At 38.7% G+C, this 22,358-nt stretch overlaps 1 protein-coding gene across 2 annotated transcripts in view; it reads left to right on the top strand.

Annotated features, from left to right (window-relative positions):
* Nucleotides 1-22,358, top strand: part of COL4A1 (collagen type IV alpha 1 chain) — a 111,515-nt gene that overhangs the window by 46,950 nt on the left and 42,207 nt on the right. For both annotated transcript variants that reach the window (XM_010728563.3, XM_019610044.1), the window contains exons 3-14: nt 15,363-15,452; nt 15,542-15,586; nt 17,044-17,088; nt 17,199-17,261; nt 17,363-17,416; nt 17,677-17,703; nt 18,662-18,745; nt 18,857-18,919; nt 19,922-19,957; nt 20,479-20,520; nt 21,604-21,693; nt 22,295-22,330. In XM_010728563.3, the coding sequence (XP_010726865.1) occupies nt 15,363-15,452; nt 15,542-15,586; nt 17,044-17,088; nt 17,199-17,261; nt 17,363-17,416; nt 17,677-17,703; nt 18,662-18,745; nt 18,857-18,919; nt 19,922-19,957; nt 20,479-20,520; nt 21,604-21,693; nt 22,295-22,330 (675 nt within the window). The remainder of the gene's footprint in view (nt 1-15,362; nt 15,453-15,541; nt 15,587-17,043; nt 17,089-17,198; nt 17,262-17,362; nt 17,417-17,676; nt 17,704-18,661; nt 18,746-18,856; nt 18,920-19,921; nt 19,958-20,478; nt 20,521-21,603; nt 21,694-22,294; nt 22,331-22,358) is intronic.

Genomic DNA, 22,358 nt, shown 5'->3' with positions numbered 1-22,358 from the left:
ACTCAAAAAAGAGAAATTGGTCAGGGAAAGCAAGAGAAGCATTCTTCCCAATTGCCTTGAAATGGTCTCTCAAAACAGCACCTTTGGATTTGAAACTCTTAAAAATGGTTCCTATTGATGTTCACAGTACTCAAGGCATCTGTTACTTCAGAGATCCGTTTGCATATCATTTAATTGGAGAAAAACTATTGAGAAGGGCTGCTCCAGGCCAGGATCCAGGCTGTGAGAGGGCTGCCATTTTAAGTCTGTTCTTTGTGGTGCCCAAGAATATGTTAGAAAACATCTGCTTTTCACTCCTCACGTAGCCTCCTGTGTGGGAAGTACATAACCATTCTGCCCAGCACCATGCTCAGCCAACATGTTGCCTGAGCTGGAAGCCCTTTTGATCCTGTGTTGTGCAGAAGTGCATAAATACTGAAAGGCCCTTTCCAATCCACCCACACTCTTTAGCACTCTAACCACAGTATTTTACTGCCATGGGAGCTGCAGCAGCTGCGGAAGTGGGTACTGGGTTTACCCTTTAATGCCTTAATTATTAACATCTGGAGGTAAATTTCTTACCATAGTGTGGGAAGAAGTTCCAGGCCCTAGGATTTGTGGTTGGGGAGTGGAGAATAATTAACATAGATTTGGTGAAATAATCTTATTAATGATCTCACCAGAAAAAGTGCTGAAAATAGTATTTGACTTAAAAGCTGTGGAATGCCCAAAGAGTATTTCTTAATAGCATTACAGACATGGAAGAGTGAATTATACTGCTGTGTTATTGTGTTTCATTTGAGAATCTTTTTATCAATAAGACCATTTGGATGACCATTTTCAATATGTTCTCTCATTAGACTGTTTCCATGAAAATTGCATTTGTATGCCAAACGCCTTTGAGATGACTCATACTTTATCAAGGGCGTGTAATCAATGAAGTCTAAGGTTTTTCATCCCTTTCAGAAAATCTGAGAAAGTGAGTGTAATTGCAACAGATGGTTCTTATCCTATAAAGCCTTTATTATTACACTGAGCATCAGACTGTTATTTTAAGCTATATAAAGTCAAGCATCCAGTATCTGCAGAACAGAAGGTGCAGAAATTTTAGAATAACATAGTGTTACTAAAATAATGAAGTAATAAATAATACCTTACTCTTCTCCATTTAATAGATTAGCTTGAAACATCTTCATTTGTTTCCTCTTGCACTTTTTATTTGTCTGTCTACATTATAACTGACTGTTCTTTCTAACCTCACTGAAGTGTGAGATCTGCTTAAACTGATTACTCTCCTCAATGCTTGTCTACTTTTTACTGGGTCACTCAGAATTAGGCAGAAGATGTATTTTCTCTTTTATCCATCTAGATTTTGAGAACAATTTCAAGCAGCTGTGAAGATAAGAGATGCTAGCCATTAACATGTAAAGAAAAAGCAGGTTAAGCATTTAATTGCTATTTAAAACAAAGACTGCATAGAGCAGAATAAAATTCCTCTGACTTTTTCAAGAATATTCATTCCCTCATTCATGAGCATTTACATTCGTTGGCATTTTTTGCCTGCCTAAATCAGATAAGGTTTTATTATACCTACACACAAATTACTTCTCTGTTTCCCTCGATGGGGGTATCATCCCTGCATGGATTGGCTGTGTTGCAGAAATACACACTCTGTCTTTGCTTGATCCATTTCGGGTCTGGAAGTCCGGCAGATATCTTAGACAGGTGAGCAGTGTGCAACTCTGTGCCTCCCCAGTTCAAAGCAGCAGTGACTGGGCTTTTCTCTCCTGTAGCCATGTTGTACAGTCTAGAAAGTCACCCATACTTTTGCTATCTGCAGATGATTGGGCTTTTTTGTTTACTCTGGATATTGAAATGTTAACTGTGTCCAGTTGACTGAATTGCTGTGTTTTTATTTTATTTTATTATTATCAACATTAAAGCTATCCAGATTGGGAGGGCCTTCAAGGCTTTTCCTGCTGTCTTACATAGCAAAAGATAGAGAAAAAATAAATATTCGTGGTATTAATTAGTTAAAACAATGCAAAAGCTCTCTACTGGAGAGAAAGTCAGGCTGTCAGTGGGCAGATCAACTTAAAATAGTTCTGGGTTTCCTTTACAAAATAGCAGATGGCAGCATGTCCATTCCTTTAGTGCAGCAAGTTGGAAGTCAATATATCTGCACTTTTCATATTGAACCTATTTTAACAGCATGAAGACTTTTTTTTTTTTAATCAAGACTTGGTCTTTTTAAACTTCTAATTGTTTCCTTGGCACTGTCTCTTGTAAATGTTTGCTATTTGGTTTTAATTACTTTCTCCTCAGTTTTGCTCAGTATTTCTGCCTAATAGCTGCTGTTGGAATGTACCTCGTTGATAGCACCTGCTCATGCCTGAATTGGAAAGACCATGAATTCAGGACACAAAGGAAAACAAAGCTAAATTATACATCCCACAAAGGGCCATCAAGTTGACAAGAAGGATGATAGGCAATGTTTGAGGAAAGAATGCAGTCTGGAAAGGACTAATACGTTGCATGAAATTGTCTAATAATTCCTGAAAGGGGGAAATTGAAAGACCGTAACAAGATAAGCAAAGATATTGTTCAGCTCCAGATCTGATACTCTTCAAGGAGACTTATAGTTCAGAAATATTTATGAAAATCAGGTCATTGTCCCAATGTTTGTGTCAATTCTGCAGTGCTAGTAGTGTATTTTTATTTATTTACCCTTTCTCAGAGAAAAATAATCAGCGAAAAGCATCTATGTTTCATAAAGAGAACAGACGAACAAAGCTCCTATTCTTGAAAAGAACAAGATGTCAAAAGGCTAAATAATATTGAGTGAGATATAGTAAGTATTGAAAGTTTCCCAATTGGCAGGCCAAACTTTTAAGTGATGTTTGAAACCATTAGATTTTCATACTTGGAAATTGTTAGTGGAAGCATTTGTCCATTTGCCCAAATGGAACTGAATTTCTCTGGCAAAGTTTTCTATGTTGAGGTATACTGTGAACTCAGTACAGTAGATATCTGTAATGAACACAAACTTGTTGATTACCCAATGAATTTATATCTCTGGAAAGAGTGCTATAAAAGCGAATATCCCAGTACCACTGTGTGGTGGGGTGTGCTCATACTTTGTTTCCAGAGATGAGTTCAAAAGGTTTTCACATGGTTATATTTCAGTTGACATAACTTTTTCAACATCTGTTGCCAGATGCATATTTTTGCTTGTAAAGAGATTATTATAACAATCTCAGGCATTTAATCATGGAAGAAAACATGCTCTATAGCCTCCCAGTGTTTGATTTTACATTTGTACAACTGCTGTTACTGTATTTTGGTTCCTTAAAGGATTACCGGAAGTTATTTTCATCTGAATCATGTAAGCCTCCAATGAAGTCAGTAAAGTTTCCCAAACAGGACATTAATGTAAGATCAGAGAGCACCTATAAAATCCATGCTTCTCTGAAAGAAGAACCACCCAGTGCCTCAGCAATAGCCATATACCATTTGGAATCATCTCAACTTGTAACCGTTGTCTATGTCACGTTCCCTGTGTCTAAAGACGACGCAGTGGTTATAACAATTTTGAATCAACATGCAGTTTTTTTAGAAACTGGTCATACATGATTACACCTGCAGTCTGCTTCTGCTTAGTGTGTGTTCTTACTGCCTGTAACACAAACACTCCATCCTGCTGACTGCATTCTGTGGGCCAGAGGCTGCATATGCCTGGGGAGCAACATTACCTACATTTTGTAATTTACCTCTCAGAATTCTTTAAATTATTCTTCCATTCAATTTAAATTGTGTTTGCTGGGGATCTCAGACCAAGCCAGCTATTTTAATTGACGGTTCTGTGACACTTCTTCAACAGAAGAATTTAATCATACATAATGTATTTAACAATCTGTTTCTGCCTACATTTTCTCTGTAGCAGTATTGACTGCATGCAATCTTGTATATGTATGTAATTGTTACCAGGGAACCACAGTAATATGATAATCTCTGTAAGTCACTTTCTGGTCTTCCTGGCTAAGAGCAAAAAGTGGTTTGGGGTTTGGTTTTGTGGTTTATTTTTATCTCCTGCTGGTGGTAGTTAATTGTTTGGTTCTATTAGCTCAGCTAACCTCCTACTTCAGACTGTAGATTTATGTTTTCAGTCAGAGGTCATCATAATTCAGATTAGTCATTGAGAACAGCCAGCCACGTGGTGTTGGCTTTCCAAAAAGGAAATGTAAATTCCCTTAAAGTTTGGATTTTATTAAGAAAGGGGAAAAGCCAAATTTCATACAAAATTCTCAAAACGACTTCCAACAGGAGCAATAGCAAAAACAAATATGTAACCATATATGTTTTGAGGGAGACAGAGCAGGAAGAACCATCATGAATATGGGATTTCCAAAGAGGAAGTTTAAAGTAGCTGCTAAAAAAGTGATAGTAAAGTAATTTATCACTCAAGCAAATTCCTAGCCAGCTGGAGAACATCTTTAGTTTAACCACAAAAGAAGCTTTGTGCCACAGAAAGAGCAGCTGAGAACAGCTGAGAAAGCATTTTCAAGAGATGCTAAAAAGATGTCCACTTTCTTTCAGGTGTGGGTCACACCTGAGAAAGTTCAAGGAGCAAGAAGTAAACTGAGTCATAGACAAAGCAGGAAAGGAAGTTAACCTAAATGATGAAAGTAATTATTAGATTTCAGATAGGGGGAAAGCAACTTAGATTCTTGCCTGGAAAATCATATTTTTATTCCTTAGAATATTTCAAAAGTAAGTAGAATGGCAAAGTGTACCCATAAATTTTGTTGCTCTTAAAGAAAGCATGTGACAACTTCCACTGGAGTTCAGCTGGAACATTTTTAAATGTTTTGATAGGCCAACAAAAATAATTCTCACTGAGGTTTGTGTCAAAGATCACTGCACACAGTTAAAGTAAATACTGAATTGAGTGAGTGAGCGAGCACAGACACTGGCATCACACTGGATGTCTTCTTGATCTTTTCTCATTTGACACAGTTACTGACTTTTAACTGATACAACAAGAAAAGCTTGTGGCTAGTTCACAGAATACAAAAAGCTTTGGTGCTTTTGAGAACCCTTGATTTTGTTGGAACAGTTTGATCAACTGCCAAGCAAAGCCTGAAAGACTGCAGAACTGCTGAACAAGTGGGCGTAAGGAGTAGTAATGGGGAGGGACAGTAGGGCAGTAGGGGAGTCTGAAGTGTGCTCAGATGCTAAAATCAGAACTTATGGGAAAAAAAATGAAAGAATACCAAAGGCTCATATAGGATAGCAGCGAACAGAGAAGTCAGTGTTGTCCAGAAGTGCTGCTGCCAGCTGTATGCAGCACCATTAATGAGATTTGTGAATTACGAATGCAATTACGAATCCGCGACTCAGATTTCTTGTCTGTTTGATATGGGCATACTCCCCAACACAAATATAACAAGAACACGTGCAGCCTTCTAAAACTTGTGCAAAGACAATCCTTTAGAATATTCTAAATATTCTAAATATTGGAAATTCTAAGTATTAAATTTACACATGTCCCTCAACTGTAAGTTGTACTCAACCATAACTTTTTACCACAGAAAAAAAAAAAGAGAGAGAAAAAGGACAGTGCCCAGAAAAGCAAAACTTTCCAAAGCTATGCAAGGTATAAGCCTTTGATTGCAAAATTGTCGTTGAGTACTGCTTGTCATTGGGTACAATTGGATTTGAGGAAGGAGCAGAGAATATCAGCATCGCCACTGTGAGTGGTATCAAAGGAGAAGAGCTGATCTGCCTGATGGATCCACCTGAGTCTCACAGTCTCAAACCATCTCTCACCAGGACAGACGCCCCATTCGAGGCTGTGTCTCTTTCCTGTGAGCTCCTCTGGGTGGCAGTCATACACCACAGATTTTTGTGTATCCAGCCATTCTGTTTTACGCAGCTTTCTCCTTTTGTCAAACAAACATCTAAGCAGTAATCCAACTTCTGATCAGTGTTTGCTGACAAGGGATTTCTGACTAATTATTCTTATATCCTTCACAGCCTCAAAATGAGGAAAGTATCTGTTTTCCATAATTATTGGTGGGTTTTGCATCTTTCATAGCTTCATTGGCTTAGATTGAATTATTCTGAAGGTGCTACAGAAATTACACCGTGGTATCTGTTCTCTAATGCTTCTCATTGAGTCAGGAGACTATAGATTAAATTGAAGAAACACTGACTGACACTTTTGAAGCATGGTGTTATCTGCCTGATCTGGGTATTTTCATGATAAAAAATGGGAAGCCAGAATATTTCCTTTGGCTTTTGTGGAAGGATTTTTTAATTGTATGCAACTTTTTAAATGTTTAAAACTTTTGAAATGCCATTTCAGACCTAACTGAAAAAGCAGCTAAAATAGTGCTGTCTAGAATAGCACTGTCTGTCATGTACTCCTTAAGATACGAGCTACTTCATTATGAGAACTTTATTGCAGTCTGTACTGTCTAGGACCAGCTGCCCATGTTTTTACTATTTATGGAAGAGATTATTTTCTGTAAATATGTCCATGAAAAAAATTGGCAAGAGAATAAAACTTGCATGTAACGTCACAGGTTTAGGATGTGAACAAAAAATAAATGAGAAAAATCTGAAAAGTTTAAGATTTTTTTTTTTCTGCTGTTTCATCTTTGAATGTGAGCCTTTAAACAATGCCAAATGCAAACAAATGCTAAATAATTTTCACTAATGAAGAAGGAAGGGTGTGGAGCATTTTTACCCCTTATTTTTTTGGACCTTCAACATTGGAAGTGACTTAACACAATATGCAATAAAACAAAGGAAGAGTTACTCAGACCTAACGAGTTCAACAGATGATTAAAGGGGTGGGAAACGCAGCACTCTTTCGATTCAACCTGTCTCCAGGTGATAGAACTTCCTTTTTTTTTTAAACTTAGATGCATTTGTCCATCTACATCCTCTTCTCTCGTGCCTCTTTGAGGTAGTTCTGTTCCCCAGAGTGGCTCTGAGTCTGGTCTGATTAAAAAAAAAAGTTTGGAAATAAGCCATGCATACCTTTGGTGAAAGGTTTGCATGACTTCCTCCTGAAACATCACGAGATGTGCTTTTTAGAAAAATCAAGGAAAGTTTAAACATAAAGACAGTGAACCACATAGTTTGATGTAAAACACCCAAGCATTGTGCAGACAGACCTTTATGATCAGTAAATGAAGCTCATGTGCTGTCTGTTAGCTCCTGCTCTCTGCTAGTCTTACCTTCATACTTCTGTCCTTCCATGCTCTCCATTATACTTGGAGATAAACTACTCCTGGCTTGTAAAATGGTCACGTTAGGGGTTATGCATGTTTTCTTTCATGAGTGAATGGAAGATGCAATGATTCTTTCCCTCCTTTTTTATTGAAGACAAATCTAAATGATAGTTTGCTGTAAATAAAAGTCCCCTCCTTCTGAGCATCATTCCTACTTCTGGATCTGCAACACTCATTGCACTGAAGTCAAATACAGTACAAAATACACAATGACAAAATACATGCAAATGCAAGGAATCATTGAGAGTTTAAGTTAGGATTGTGTTTGGCTCAACGAGTCCTAGAAATTGAAATTTAGGCACCTTTGTTGAAAAAAAAGAAGGGCAGCATTTGGAAAATGAGGAATAACTATGTGATAAGCAAGAAGAAGAATGACATGAAGAAGGTAAATTAAGTAGAGAGGAGCCATTATTGGAGCTAATTGAACAGAACTTGTAAGGTGGTGATGGACAACCAATTGCTTGACATTAGTTAAATAGAAGCTGAAGTTGTAGCCATGGGTTCCGAATATTGATTTACCTTCACTCAGCTTATTTTATTTCTTCTTCAGCTACTAAAACAAATTCAGACATGCCACGTACCCACCCACTTACTTGCATACAGACTAAGCACATCAGTACTGATATGTAAAGGATACATGCAGATTGTTATTTCTGGTTTTATACCAAGTGCTCTCAGGAAGCACTTAGCAGCTTCCTGAGGGATGCTCCTTGCAGCCTTGGGGTGACACTGAAACATGCTTCCTGCCTATATGTGCTCCTGTATTTGGAAGGCAATGAGAGAGCCCCTCCTACCCTTGTGTATACAAGTCTGTGTGATACTAGGTTTTGTACCATAAGTGGATGCTTTTCAGTATTTCCATCTCTAATAGCAGAGTGAGTGCTGAAGGAGTATGGTGGGTGAAGGGCAACAGGGAGGGGCCCAAGAGAGAAGATGGCAGATCCAGCATCGCGATAGACAGGGCATGACTGCTGGATGCTGTTTGCCAGCAGTTACTGGGATAGCTCTTTATATTTGTGTCTGCGTGTAGTGTAGAGCAACCCTGGCAATGCCTGCAGTTGTGCAGGGGACTCAGCCAACCCACAGCCAGCCCAACTGGGGAACTGTGCAGGTGATGTAAAACTGCTGTGGCTGCTCCTGCTCTTAGTCATGCCAAAAATGCCGGAGTTGTGTCTCCACGTGAGTGATTTTTCTCAGTTTCCTCCTGGCAGTGCAAGAATCTGGATTTTGCTGACTCTTTCCTTCCTTTGTCCCCTCCTCTCTTTCCCTTCTACTGTCAGCCCCAAAACTTCTGGGAGAGCCAAGATATTTACAGAGCTCCTACACAGATTCTTCACATGTCTTTGCAGTTATGTTTCTGTAATTAATTACTTGTTACTTGTATGGCTCCAGAATTGTATAGCTATAGTGCAGATAGATTCTAGCACTGAAGAATGCACAGTGGGAATTCTGTAATGCTAAGTATCCTTACTGCATTTAAAGACTCCTGTGCTGTGAGCTTATAGCACTAACTCTGTTTGAATGATATCCACTTCATAGTTCCAGTGAAGTACTGAAAATGGTAAGTGCAGCTGAGGACAAACAGCTGATGCTTATTGTACATGTTAATTTTAATCCCACAAGATATTTGGGACTGGTGCTCCCTCTGGTGGTTAAAAGTACTGTTTTAGTAGAGGATTGACTTCCTCACCACTGTTTCTCCACTAAATCAACTCTGAGCCAATTATGGTTCTGTAAAACAAGTTTAAAAGAGTGTGGAGAAAAACACAGTCAAGAGTGCTACTTGGATCCCACAATAGTGTTTCCCACTGTGTAGTGTAATTATGGGTCTGACACCTCAAAGCCAATTTCTTTGAGTGCTCACAGTTATATCAGTTGAAGGAGCAAATACAGAGCTGGTATTCACCTCTCATGTGGTTTGGGTTAGTCTGTCTAGAAACCTGTAGGTCACTGTAAGGCTGTTGTGCATTCCTGTTGATTTTCCAAGGTCACACTGAAGCACAGAGGTGTGATGAGAGCTTCAGGCTTCATCTGTTGGGTTTTTTTGTTTGTTTGTTTTTTTGTTAACAGTTGCACCTAGAATTCATACTAATCTCTATCAAAAGCAACATTTGAGAGTATTTCTAACATCAGACTGAGAAAAGAAAAAAAAAAGAAAAGGAAGAATGCTGAAATGTCAGGCCCTTTTTCCCTCTTTTTGGAAAACCTCATTCCCAATCTCATTTGAAAATGTTACGTTTCTTTGCTGTCTGTGCCCTTGGTAGTGTTTCAGTTCAATGAATATGAGCTTTGGAAAATGGAACGTGTATGCTTGTGAGAGAGGAAGCTTGAGATTTGAACGGATGTTGGGTTCAGCATTGACAGCGGACTGGAAATGGCTGTCCTGCACGTTCAAGCATTTGTTAGCCCTGAGCTCAGTTCCTCCTGCAACAAAGGCACAGCTGAGGAGCTCTAGTAGAGGAATTCCATCCAGCCCCACCATGCCAGTGTGAGAAGCCTGCTGCTGTAGCCTCTCTGCCCTGTGTGGCTGCATCCTCCATGAGCTCTGGCAGCTGCCCAGCTGCCTGGTGGGTTTCTCAGCTCACTGAGGTCAGAGCAAGCTCGCCCACCAAGGGAAAGTGAGGGAATTTAGTGAATTGATGTGATGCAGTGATGTTGGGGGGAAACCATCAAAGGTGCTGTAAGAAAGGCTGTGGTGCACCATCTGTTTCAGTGGAGTGGAGAAGCCATCTTAGCTGGTTAGGCCGGCTCAGCTGCCTTTTGGCATCTCACCCTAAAAATGAGTTTTACACATTTTCAGCGGAAGGGCAGGCACATGTCTGTCCTTCCATCTCTATCACGGGATGATCTCTGGCAGAGGCAAACCAAACAGGAGGAGCTGGCTGTGTGATAATCAATGAAATGATTCCAGGAGGCTCTGTACATTGTTGTTCACCACATGCCTGAGTCTCTGGAGAGCTGAAGAATGCAACATATGTATGCGCCCAGCCTTTGCATGGAGCCCGCAGTTCTGCAGGCATTTGATTTATATCCATGTTATCAGTCTCTCAAGACTAACATCTCCCTGTCTGGCAGTCCCTAGACAAAATAATAGGGGAAATAATTTATAATGTGGTACTGGTTGTTTCCTCTCCCTCAGAATTTGATTTATTACAGCTAACTCTTCTAAAACTACTTGCTTCATGTGACTCTTGCACTGCCATCTGCAGTTGTTCCATGTGTGAAACAGTATTTCATGGCTAATTTAGAAGGGTCGGTGCCAGCAAAAAAGTCGGCCTCTATGGCTATGCTTTTAACAGGTTCATCTCATTTTAGAAGTCCATTCTCAAACTATCTAATGTAAAGGCATTTGGATGCATTTCACAAAAGTGGGACTACAACAAGCATCTTGCTGATCAAATAGGTGGAACAGTGAGCGAGCACTTGCTGTCTTTCTGTGTCTCCACATTTTCAACAGCAGCTGAGTGGCAGGATATTCATCTTTGTGAGCTGAATAATGAATTCTTCTTTGTGTTTTCTGGCAGCTTGTGTTGAATCAGTGGAGGTACAGAAAATTTGGTTACATCTGTTTTAATTTCTGAGTCTCATGAATTGATTTGTAAGAAGCAGAAGCTCTTTCAGTGTTACTTGCCAAGATTTCGCAGCTGTGAATATTGGAACATGAACAATATGTAGCCCTTGCAGTCAGAGTCTCATGCTCTTCACGCGCTGCAGCTAGAAATCTCAGTACTGAGAAAAAATAAGTGGGGTAGCAGCAGTGGTCTAGTGCTTACCAATTAATGTAGTATGGATGCTTAATGAGTTGCAGCATAAACATAGTGCAAACATTATTGGGCTTTTTGTCTGAAACATTAAGTAAACAAAGGAGCTGGGCAGGCAAGAAAGAAAGGGATGCTGCTCAAGTATTTCCTTGCAATTCAAGGCATCCTCAGGACATGCTTAGGTCTCTGCTGCAGAATGTAGTAGGTAATATCTTCATCTGAGCTTGCAGTTGTAAATAAGACACTTGGGGTAGGAAAGATGCAGTACAAATGCTGCTACCCAGGAATCTCTGTGAGTTAATTTCAGTTTATGTAGGACATGTGGAACTCAGCATTGATGTGACATTACTGCTTCTGATGGTGGAGTTTCTGTACTCTCTTGTTCAATGTAGACATTTTGAGCCTGATAGAGTTTTACTGTAATTTAGTACATTTTCACTGATGCCAAAGATGCCAGAAAACACATCGTATGGTGTAAGTTGGTAATATCTGAATCACTGAAGAATTGAAGTTAGATCTTTGTTCACTTGTGAATGCTGGAAGAGCATTGTATTTCTTTACAAGTTCTGGCACACTGGTTCCCTAAAACTGATATATGAAGAAGTGATCTGACACATGGACTAAAGAAAGGACCTAGAAAGTAGGATACATCCCTAGGTCTTGCTGGAATAGGTTTTCCTAACTTCTGTGAGTTTCATGGATGGCATGGAGGATGAATGCCCCATTATCTGTCTGCACGAATTTACTCTACTTATGCAATACTTAACTGTGAAATTAGATGGGAAAGCAAAGAAGAGAGTGGATTGTAAGCAGTGTGTAAGTCAGTATCCCCCGTTAGAATAAATAGCTGAGATGGCAGCTCATATGCAGAGAGATCCTGTTGCTTGCATACCCTCAAAGCTGATTCAACCAGTTTTATGTTTCCTTACTCCCTTCTGACAAATCACAGGCAAAAATATGAGCTCAGTTTTGTGTGAGAAACTGTGAGTCTACAGTGCTTGGGATGGGACAGCTCTCCACACTCTCAGGAGTTTTGCTCTGAAGGCCTCTGGGTGTCTGGTAGCTCGCCTGGATGTCCAGAAGAACATATAGCCACATACTTTTCCTCCTTTTGTCCTAACAGTTAATGCCAGTTAAAAGCAATGTTCCTGTGGAAACCTGGACATACGTTAGCTCAAAGTGACCCTGAGCAGCTCCTGCTGCTATGCTTTACCTTTCAGGGAGAGCAACCTGGGAGGCTGGAGATGGCCTTGCAGCACTGATGGTGGTTGTCTTGGAAGCCCAAGTTGTTATTTTTGTTAAGCTTTGAGTTAACATCTTTGGCAAGATGAAGTGGTCGTTACTTTAGTGAGTGATTTACAGGCACAATAAAGGCCTTTTACAGTGCCAGAATAGTCTTCAGGGAGCCTTCAAATAAATGAAAATCAGATCTGTAAACCCCAGTTTTGTTTTTCTGTAAGAATGGCAGAATGAGTACTTTACTGTGTTGCAGAGTCCAGTGGTTGAAAGCGTGTTGAAATCCAGAACATGACAGAACTCCTGAATGCAGGAAGCGTTATTAGCTGTGTTACATATGACTCATACTTCTATGTAGGTGTCATAATAATCTTGTTTTCTTCTCATTTGCACATATTGTACTTTCCTTCAGTAATGGAAAACCTTGCTTTACGTACTTGAGTGTCTTCTGTCTTCCAGATCTCCCAGCAAGTCACAAAAGCAAGTGGCCACAGTGTAGTGTAAAATTCTATTCTGAAGTGATTACTTCAGAATTCAGACTTTGCACTGACCTGGGAATGTGTTTCTTTCATTGTTCTGCTATTTGCTTTGTTTTGCAGTGTTTTGTGATAACACCCCACACTGCCTTGGGTTTTATAACTAGAAAATATTATTATCAAAATGTGACAATGAATGCTGAGGGGTAAACTAAAATGCTGTTTTGGTGCTTCAAGAAAAAACTGTTTATTTCCCTCAGAACATGACTTTTAATTGAAAAAAAAAAATTTTTTTCCTGTGAGAAAAGAGAGGAGATTCAATGTGAGAATTTTTCCTGGCAGGAGATTTTAATAAATGAGTGTTTTTTTGAATTTAGAAATGCCATTCCCCCAGTTTGCATGGCCAGGGATTGCCATGACAGCCAGTCCAGTAAACTTACCACGAAGAGGTGAGTGGACACCTTGCACCTCAGACTTCTGCTAATTGCAGAGTTCTCATTGCACTCTACAACTTCCTGAAGGGAGGTTGAGTTGAGGAAGGGTTTGGCCTCTTCTCACAGGCAACAAATAGAATGTGAGGAAATGGCCACAAGTTGTACCAGAGGAGGGTTAGGTTAGGTATAAGGAAGAACTTTTTCTCTCAGTGGTCAGGCACTGGAATGGCCTGCCCACGGAGGTGCTGGAGTCACCATCCCTGGCACTGTTCAAGAGGAGTCTGGATGAGGAGCTACAAGATATGGTTTAGTGCTTGTGGTAGCAAGGGTAATGGGAGGACAGTTGGACTAGATGATCTTGTAGGTCTTTTCCAACCTTGTGATTCTATGATTCTATGATTGTGTGCTCCATCAGCAACCCATGTGGAAGCATTACAAACAAGTTATGGTGTTATTAGACCAAAACACTTCTCACAGTCAGGTTTGTGTTGGATTCATTTATATATATATATATATTTTCCATGGCAGCAGTCCTGTTTTCTGAGCACTGATTTGGGGGGAGATGTTAAGGATAGGGCTGAAAGGGATGCAGTGAGGCATTTTCAGACGTACTCCTCCTCTAACCCTTTCCATTTTTTTTTTCTTCTATTTTTTCTTCTTCTCAGCAATGTGCAGGAGTGGCTGCATAATTTTTGATAGGACTGATTGTTACTCTGACACTCATCTCACACTATACGCCATGTAGCAGGGGCTGTAAATGCTGGGTGTGTTTCTGGGTCCCTTTCTTTGAGACTTGAAATACAGTGGAAATTACAGCCCAAACCTGCAGAAACTCAGGCCAGCAGGAGCAACTTCAGCGAAAGCACTAAGTACAGCTAGTGTCAGTAGATTTCTTTTATTTCCCCTAAAATCATTTCTTTGTGCTAAGTTGTTATTTTGCTTTCATTTCCTCTCTATTTTCTCATGCTCTTATAATCTCCATCATGGTTTACTTCATTCCTTCCTGCCTGGCCCTGTTTTTCTTACCCATCAGTCATCTCTGGACTCCTTGGTTCCTTCATCTCAACAAAATCCTACTCAGGGGACTAAACACCACTGTCAACCCAGTCACTCCAAAACTTCCAATCCCTGCCATCTTCAGGAACCATCTCCAGGAATCATGAACTAGCACCATGTCTGTGAGTCATTGCACTGCTTCCTCTGCCTGCTTATCACGTTTTTTTTTGCAAGATACCCATTTTACCATCTCTCCAAGACACGGATGTTGTTCTTTTGTGTACTCAGTCCTGACCCCATACCAACTACCAGAATGTTGCTGATAATCTTTATCCTGAGCAAATAGGGAAATTCACAATCCTAAGGTCCCACTAGCAAATCATTTGTTAATTACAAATAGCAAATTTGATTTGCTTAATTTGCTGTTTGCAGGCTTTGACATGTGGATGTGTCCTTTTTTCCCCTCTTTCCATCTTTATTTGGACAGTGTTCCTCTTGGTTTCATTGGTGAAAAGTGAAAGTGCAATGGTAGCAGAGTTGATCTAGAGTGTAGATGGATTTCATTTTCTGCCTCTAAGTTTATCTGTTTTAAATACATTTGGGTTAATAAGGAGAGCACAGAAAACGTGTATGTCCCATATAGCTATAAAAAAGCTAACGGATGGCAGATACTATCTTGAGTTCAGCTTCTTCAGATGATCCTATATAATGAAACACTGGCTCTGAATCACCTGAAACTGAAGACTGAGAAGCCAGAGATATTTCCAGTTTTCAGGAATATAACTGCTGGTTTGGGGTGTTAGATTTACTACCAGGATATAGTAGTATCTGTATAGGGTAAGATAGATCTTATTAGAAGGAAAGAGGCCTTCCTGGTCCCAAGGGTATAAATATGCTATGAACAGTTCTGTCCAGGCAAACAGAAATGAATTTTCTGTTCAAATTCAAAGAATGTTTTCTATCATGCCACACTTATCCTTTGCCAGCCTGTTATCAAACAGAAGTATTTCTCTGTTTATAATAACCCTTCATTGAAAGACCAGCACAGACTGTTGTCTGTCACATCTAACTTCTTACTCCCTGGCAGGTTTTTTTGAGTGCAGAAACAGGGGATATGTGGATTGCTAGAAAAAGCAAGTTAAGTTGTGTTGTTGCTAATGGGTTTTCTTCTTCCCTCAGGGAGAAAGAGGCTTTCCGGGAATACAGGGTGTGATTGGGTTTCCTGGAATGCAAGGACCTGAAGGTCCCCTTGGGCCACCAGGGCTTAAGGTAAGAATTAAACTTTAATATTTAAAACACTCAGATTTCCCTAAATTGTTGTCCCTTGGAAAGACAGAGATCTCTCTTTTCCTTTACAGGGTGATACTGGAGAACCAGGACTGCCAGGAACAAAAGGAACAAGGGTGAGTTCTAACCTACATTTTTGCATTTCTAAAGACTGTAGGCTTATGTATCTTTCAGACTTCATATTTGCTTTCAAGTAGGCACTTTGAGTCAATCAATGGCATCCCCTTGTGCTGCACAGTAATTTCAAGACTCTTGCTCTTGCCTTTGAAGTTCATTGTGCAGTCAACGCTATTCTTCCATTTGTATTTTCACCTGTTGCTTACTACTTTATCAACAGCTCTGGTTTTGATATTCCTTTGATACCTTTCAGACTCACTGAGAGCCTCTACTCTAACTTGAATATGAACCGTCTTACCTGCTTGAAGCACTCAATTGGATAAGCTGATACCCTTGAAAGCACAGATATGTTTAAAATGTGCACGGGATGCAGAGACAAATTAAAGCTGGGGCAAAGATCCTCTGTCTTTTTCAATACGAAGGGAGGCTCTAAACATGCCTATAACTTTCCTGTTGTAATTTCTGTTTAATGTGGTACTCTTATATAATTAGCACACTATACTAACCAAGGCCATGTCTTTTGGGGTTTTGTCAGATATTAAGCTCATTCTGAGCTTTCTCTCATTTTACAATTTGCCAGTGAAGGAGAATTTGAGTGACTTCATGAGCACTGATGCATTTTGAGATACGCCATCTTGCTCACAGATCTTCAAAATACTATCTTGATTCAGTTCTCCATTTGGCTGCAGTGGCTGCAGCACTTGGAATTTATAAAATCAGTTGCAGTGTCTAAGCTGTTACAGGCAGATGTTCTGCTAGATCAAGAAATTCTTATTTAAATCCATGATGTTCATGATATTCTGCATATTAATGTAAATTAGAATCTCCTGGCTAATGCTAGATTGTACTTTAGCAATGAAAAAGGTTAGGGAGATGCAAATATGCTATTTCATCTTCTGGAATCTCATTCATCTTTTCTGCTTCGCAATATATGTATTAAGTAGTATTGCATGTATAAATAAACTGGTATGATGAAAATGATGCACCAGATCGCACTCTTGATCCATTACACTATAAGGACAAAAACCCACAATGAAATTGACACTCTGATATGGCTGATGAAAGATGGAGAATCATCTTTACAGTGTGCTAGCATTGTCTTCTGCTATGAAGAGATGCCTACAGTAAATTTCATGCTGTAAAGCATGGTGTGAGAAGACAGAATCTGCATTCCTTTTTACATGCGCATAAGACTCTGATCCAGTTCCTAAACAATAATATATATATTGCTGCTTAAAAAGTTACAACAATATAAAAATTTGTTTTCTGTTATCAATTACTAGGATATCATAATTGGGAGGTTTGAAGATTAGGAATAGTCTGTCAAGAGAGTTTAAAAAAAGTTGTTCTCATTTTTTGGCTGTCACCAAGGCAAGGAGATTGGGTCTTGTCACTAGTGTTTTGTGGTCTTGTCATTTCAGATTTGCAAGTTCAGTATGTTTTTTGTCAATTGCAGGGCCCACCAGGACCATCAGGATTTCCAGGAAACCCAGGCATCCCTGTACGTGTGAAGTATATGTATTTTTAAAAGAACATCAGAAGTGGACTTCAGGTGACATCTGGCCTGGATTAATGCTGTATTGCTAATTTCTGTACTTCCTTTTCATGCAGGGCATTCCTGGACAAGATGGCCCTCCTGGTCCACCTGGGATTCCAGGATGTAATGGCACAAAGGTGACACTTCCATATGTTTATAACAGTATCTCTGTGTTGAAATAAAAATATCCCTCAAGCATACGTTCTCTAAACAAAACCATTTTCTCTGTTCCTTGTAGGGTGAAAGAGGTCCAGTAGGTCCCCCAGGTTTACCAGGACTGACTGGGAGCATAGTAAGTAGATTCTTTGTGCTTCATTCACTTGTTTCAACTCTGATTCTTGAAGTGTAGAAGGTATTTTACGGAGTTATCTATATTATGAAATGTAAAATACACAATACTGAAGAGTAAGGTCCTGGGCAACCTGATCTTGCTATGGATGTCCCTGTTCATTGCAGGGAAGTTGGGCTAGATTGTCTCCAGTGGTCTCTTCCAACTTTAAGGATTCTGTGGTTCTATGAAGAAAATAAAATCAAATATGTCTTTTTTCACAGGGACCCCCAGGACCTCCTGGAATAAAGGTACATTTTGTCCTAAATGTGTTCATATCCTCTTTGTAGCAGTCAGAATTAGGATGAAATCTACACCTTGTGAGACTATCAGTCCTTATTAAAGGAATGAAAAATTGTGCCAGGATTCTTCACTTTGTACTCGGCTCTCTAGTGCCCCTAAGTAAAGGCAGTGGAGAAGCATCCAGTTCGTTACAATTGAATGCATGAGTTATTCCAGACAGGTTTTAAGAATGTAATTATTAGATGGAATACAATAGGAAAAGGTAGCACAAATGTGTAAGTAGTATAGTGGCCACTAAGTTATGCATAAAAAATTAGATAAGTTTTATTGTTCCAAAATTTGTTTTGATACTGACATTTCATTTATGTAAACCGCTCCACATGGAGAAAATTTTGGGGAAAATGGCCCACAAAACATTGAAATTTTGTAAATTTCAGGAAACAATGGGATCTTTTGGCATCAGGAAAAAAAAGGATGTAAAATAATGGGTAACAATTGGAATAGTTTTCCAGAAGACAAAGAGGATTCATTTTTTGAAGGAAAAGGATTCTATGAATGACTTTGATTTCCAAATTAGATATAAGGATAGGATCTCAGCCTACTTCCATTAGCAGTTCCATTAGCAGCCAGACCAGGTGTTCTGATTCTTAAGTATTACTGTAGTATTGATAGATTTGGTGGGAAAATCTTTCTGCTTACCCACTGAAGTATAGAAAATTAGGGAATAAATGACGATTTGATACTGGAATCTCCTTAGATGGTTGAAAAGGACATTTGACATTTGTGATCCTTTCTTAACTTTTACTAAATAACTCATGCTGTTTTTCAGCTGAATTTAAGTGAGGTGACTTTTTTTAAAGTGAACCTTTCAAATTTTGCATAGCTCTAACTTTCTTCTCAACTTAATGCTTTTGAATGGATTTGAATGGATGTTGAAGTAATGTTCTTTTTGTTTTCTAATTATAGGGAGATCCAGGTGAAGTGATTGGTCTTTTACCTCCTAGTGTGCTAAAAGGTGATAAAGGCTTTCCTGGCCAACCTGGACTACCTGTAAGTCTAAATGATGTTTGAATAGCTGTGAGCTTAAATTAAAATTAAATAGATATCACAGCACTGAAGAATATGTATCGCTTTTTAATTTTACCTTTTTATTTTTTATAGGGTTCACCTGGAACTCCAGGGTTTCAGGGACCAATGGGGCCACCAGGGATTCCAGGAGAACCAGTAAGTTTTTTTCTAATGACTCACTTACAGAGCTCTATTACAGGAAAATCCTGCAAGGTGTTTGTTAGATGTGGGTAAGACAACCTGCCTTTCCAGGCTTCATGTTTAGTCTTCTGAACTCTACCGTGACAAGATTGAGAAAGTACATGATTTTCAATAGCAGCTGCTCCTAGCATCCTCTTCTTGCAGATTTGAAGTTTTCTTTTGTAGGAATGGAGTTGTAATAGTTATTCTTCCTTATTTCTCTTCTTCCACTTAGTTTGTAGAAAATAAACTACAAAACAGCAGCCAGATCTAAATAAAATGTTTGCTGAGATTGTTCTTATGGGCAGTCTAGTAAGAAGTTGGGCAGTACAGTGGAAAGCAAGGCAGTACCAACTGCCTGTCATTTGGATAATTGCCAAATGTTTAAGACACTTTAACTACTTGAAATACTGTCGAGTCTGGTGAAACGTACTATCTTCCCTTCCTGTGATGGCTGCAGGTAACATTAGCAGAGATCAGTTATTTCCATCTCATGGAAGTCCACTCAGTATATCTGGCTATTGAAGTGAACGCCTGTGTTAGAATACTTATCCTGTTGTAAAGGACATACAGTTTAGTAAGCATTTGCACTTGTTGAGGTAAAGAAGAACAGGTTTAATGAAAGATGAGCATTAGTATTTACAACAAGTAGCCAGTAGTGCACAAAACTGGGGGAAAAAAGTCAGCAATAAAATTATTTTGCAGTACAGCACCTCATATTTTGTATGATTGTCTCTTGCATACATGCTGAATAGATCCAGCACGCCTAACTGAAAAGAAAGGTCTGATGAAAGACCTTTGACAGTTTCTGTTCACATATATTATATAGGCTAAGTTAAGAGCTACAGGCAGTAGCAGAAAAATATTTTTTATCTTGACTTAATGGAAAGATCTGCATTTTTGCTGTAATAATAGAATATGGAATTGTTCCACCTAATATACCGTATACACATCTGCTAAAAAATTACTGTCTTGTAGGGTCGCCCTGGGCCACCAGGACCACCAGGTGAGAAGGTAAGTTATTTGTATTAAAAAGATTGTCTACTTGTTATGCCAAAATTTGGAAAGTAACGATCATAAAGGAATGTTTTTTTTTTTTACAATTCGAGATCAATTGTTATGTCTTAATGGGGGGGCATCACATGGAGATATTTTTAACTTTTTGTTTGTTTGGTTTGGTATCTTATCCCAGTTGATCAAGTTACTAGTAATTACAACATTCTGTGATTAATTGGGCTTATTTGAAAATGTCAAAATTTATCAGTAAAATGTTAAGAGAAGACTATGCTGACATTAAAATGATCTGTAAATTTTGTTCTATATATCTTTTCACATGTTGTTGTGACGCCTGAAAGATTAGGATGTGATTTATTTGTTTCAAACAAGCCTTTAAAAGACATTTAATGTCATTTACACCTTCCTTTGACTTCAGTTATGTACAAAATACGTGTGTGTATTTTAATAATATGTGTGTATGTATGCACATATTCATGGCTGATAAAAATGTACTTAATATCTGTAATTTTTATTTTCAGGGCTACATGGGCTTGGGCTTTCAAGGTCCCAAAGGTGAAAAGGTATGTTTTTGTTGAAGGCTGAGGGGACAGCTGCCAGAAATACTCTGGAGACTGTATTTGTTTTAAATAAATAAACTCTTGTAATTGACCTATGGAGAAAATCAGTACAATGGCATTGTTGATTTGGGGCAACTTGAGTAAATCAAATCTGTGACTCATAACTAAGTGAATAGAATTCATGAGCAGTTATAGAGTTTGGATATGATGATATCAGCACTGCCAGGTTATTTATAAAAATGGTGAATATGCCATCACACAGCATGGCACTTCATGCTGTCCAACTCCAAGCCCTTTGCTGCAGTCATACCAAACAAATGACCTTTCTTATTTTGTCCTGTTGGTGGGTTTTACACAGTGATACTGCTTTCCTGCTTGCTCCACAACTGTTTCAGCATTGATGCGTTGTTGGGTTACCATGTATTAGCTTTAGTAACTGATCCTGTGTATTCTCTTTGCCTTGACCCATCAAGTGGGAGGTAACATTTATGAAGATTAGTGTTATCTTTCCCAAAAGGCTCTGAAGTCCTTTATGTTGCACTGTCAGAAGGCAAGAAATGCTTGGCAGTCGTTGGTTTTTGGGTAAACTTATTGTGTCTGAGACCTTCTCAGGGCTCAGCTTCTCATGAGTGTCATTGGCAGAGGCCTTTTGGAGTACAAGTAAAATATATTACAAAGGTGTTTGGTGGTTTTTTGTTTTTTTTTTAATCCACTATCTTATTTATGTATTTTGAAACACAGTTTTCCCACTGAATAGGATTTTTCATGAGATGGTACATCACTGAAATTAACTTGTTATCATAAAATCACTTGAAAATTTTTGACAACAGCAGTATGTGGAGATTTCTTGGATATGTTAGCTTTATGTGTGAAAAATAAGTGGTATTGATATTTGTTATTGCTTGGCAGAAATGCACCCATCCTTTATGGAGAGGTTTTATTGTCCTTTTGCATTATATAAGCAGATGAAGTTCTTACCCTGCTGTTGATCTATAAATACTAAAACAGAGCATGACGTACTTTTGTCTTCCCGAGGTTGGCCTCAGTCTTGTTTTTAATGGAATATCCCAAATTTGGTGTTGACAGGGAGAACAAGGGATCCAGGGTCCCCCAGGGCCACCAGGACCAACACCACACATGAAAGAAAAAGGAAGCGAAATCATAAAGGGAGAAAAGGTGAGATTTTAAATGACTGATCTTATTGTCCCCATCACAGTTTAGGCATTAGAACTAGCAAGAAAGATAAAAGAAAAGGAAGAAAATACTGAGTCACCTACATCTTACTTTTTAAAATTGTTTTATTTTATGTAATGAATTTTGATGGTCTTCTTAGAATTTTCTCAGAAATGATGATAAATGCATAAATTATTGCATAAGTAAGTAATACATATAACCATAGACTAAACACTTTCTGAAGAAAGAGGATTGATAAGCATAGCCCTATGAACCTCAAATTTTATAAAAAATTCTATTAAATAGCTTATGCTGGGCTTCTCATGTACAGAATCACCTCAATAAAATCTGATGCTAATTAATTTTTCAATTATTGAATAAGACCCTTTAAGCACTATGTACTAGCATAATAAATTAGCTTAATGGATTTAATTTTTGTGTTTTGTCCTATTTCTTTTTGCACATCCTGCTATTAGGCATAGTTCTTGGAATGGAGAACAGAATTAATCATGCTGTCTGACATGAAGAAATAAGTGATTAAAACCCTAAATGAATTATGAGTAAAATTCTGCATACTAATCTGCATTTTTTGTTATTTCTTTAGGGTGAGCCAGGTGAAAAGGGTGAGCAGGGAGTCCCAGTGAGTACTGTGCTTTTTTTTTTTTTTT

Source organism: Meleagris gallopavo, chromosome 1, assembly GCF_000146605.3.
Source record: "Meleagris gallopavo isolate NT-WF06-2002-E0010 breed Aviagen turkey brand Nicholas breeding stock chromosome 1, Turkey_5.1, whole genome shotgun sequence".
Taxonomy (NCBI): domain Eukaryota; kingdom Metazoa; phylum Chordata; class Aves; order Galliformes; family Phasianidae; genus Meleagris; species Meleagris gallopavo.
The sequence above is the reverse complement of the archived record's forward strand: the minus strand, read 5'-3'. Positions and strand labels throughout refer to the sequence as shown.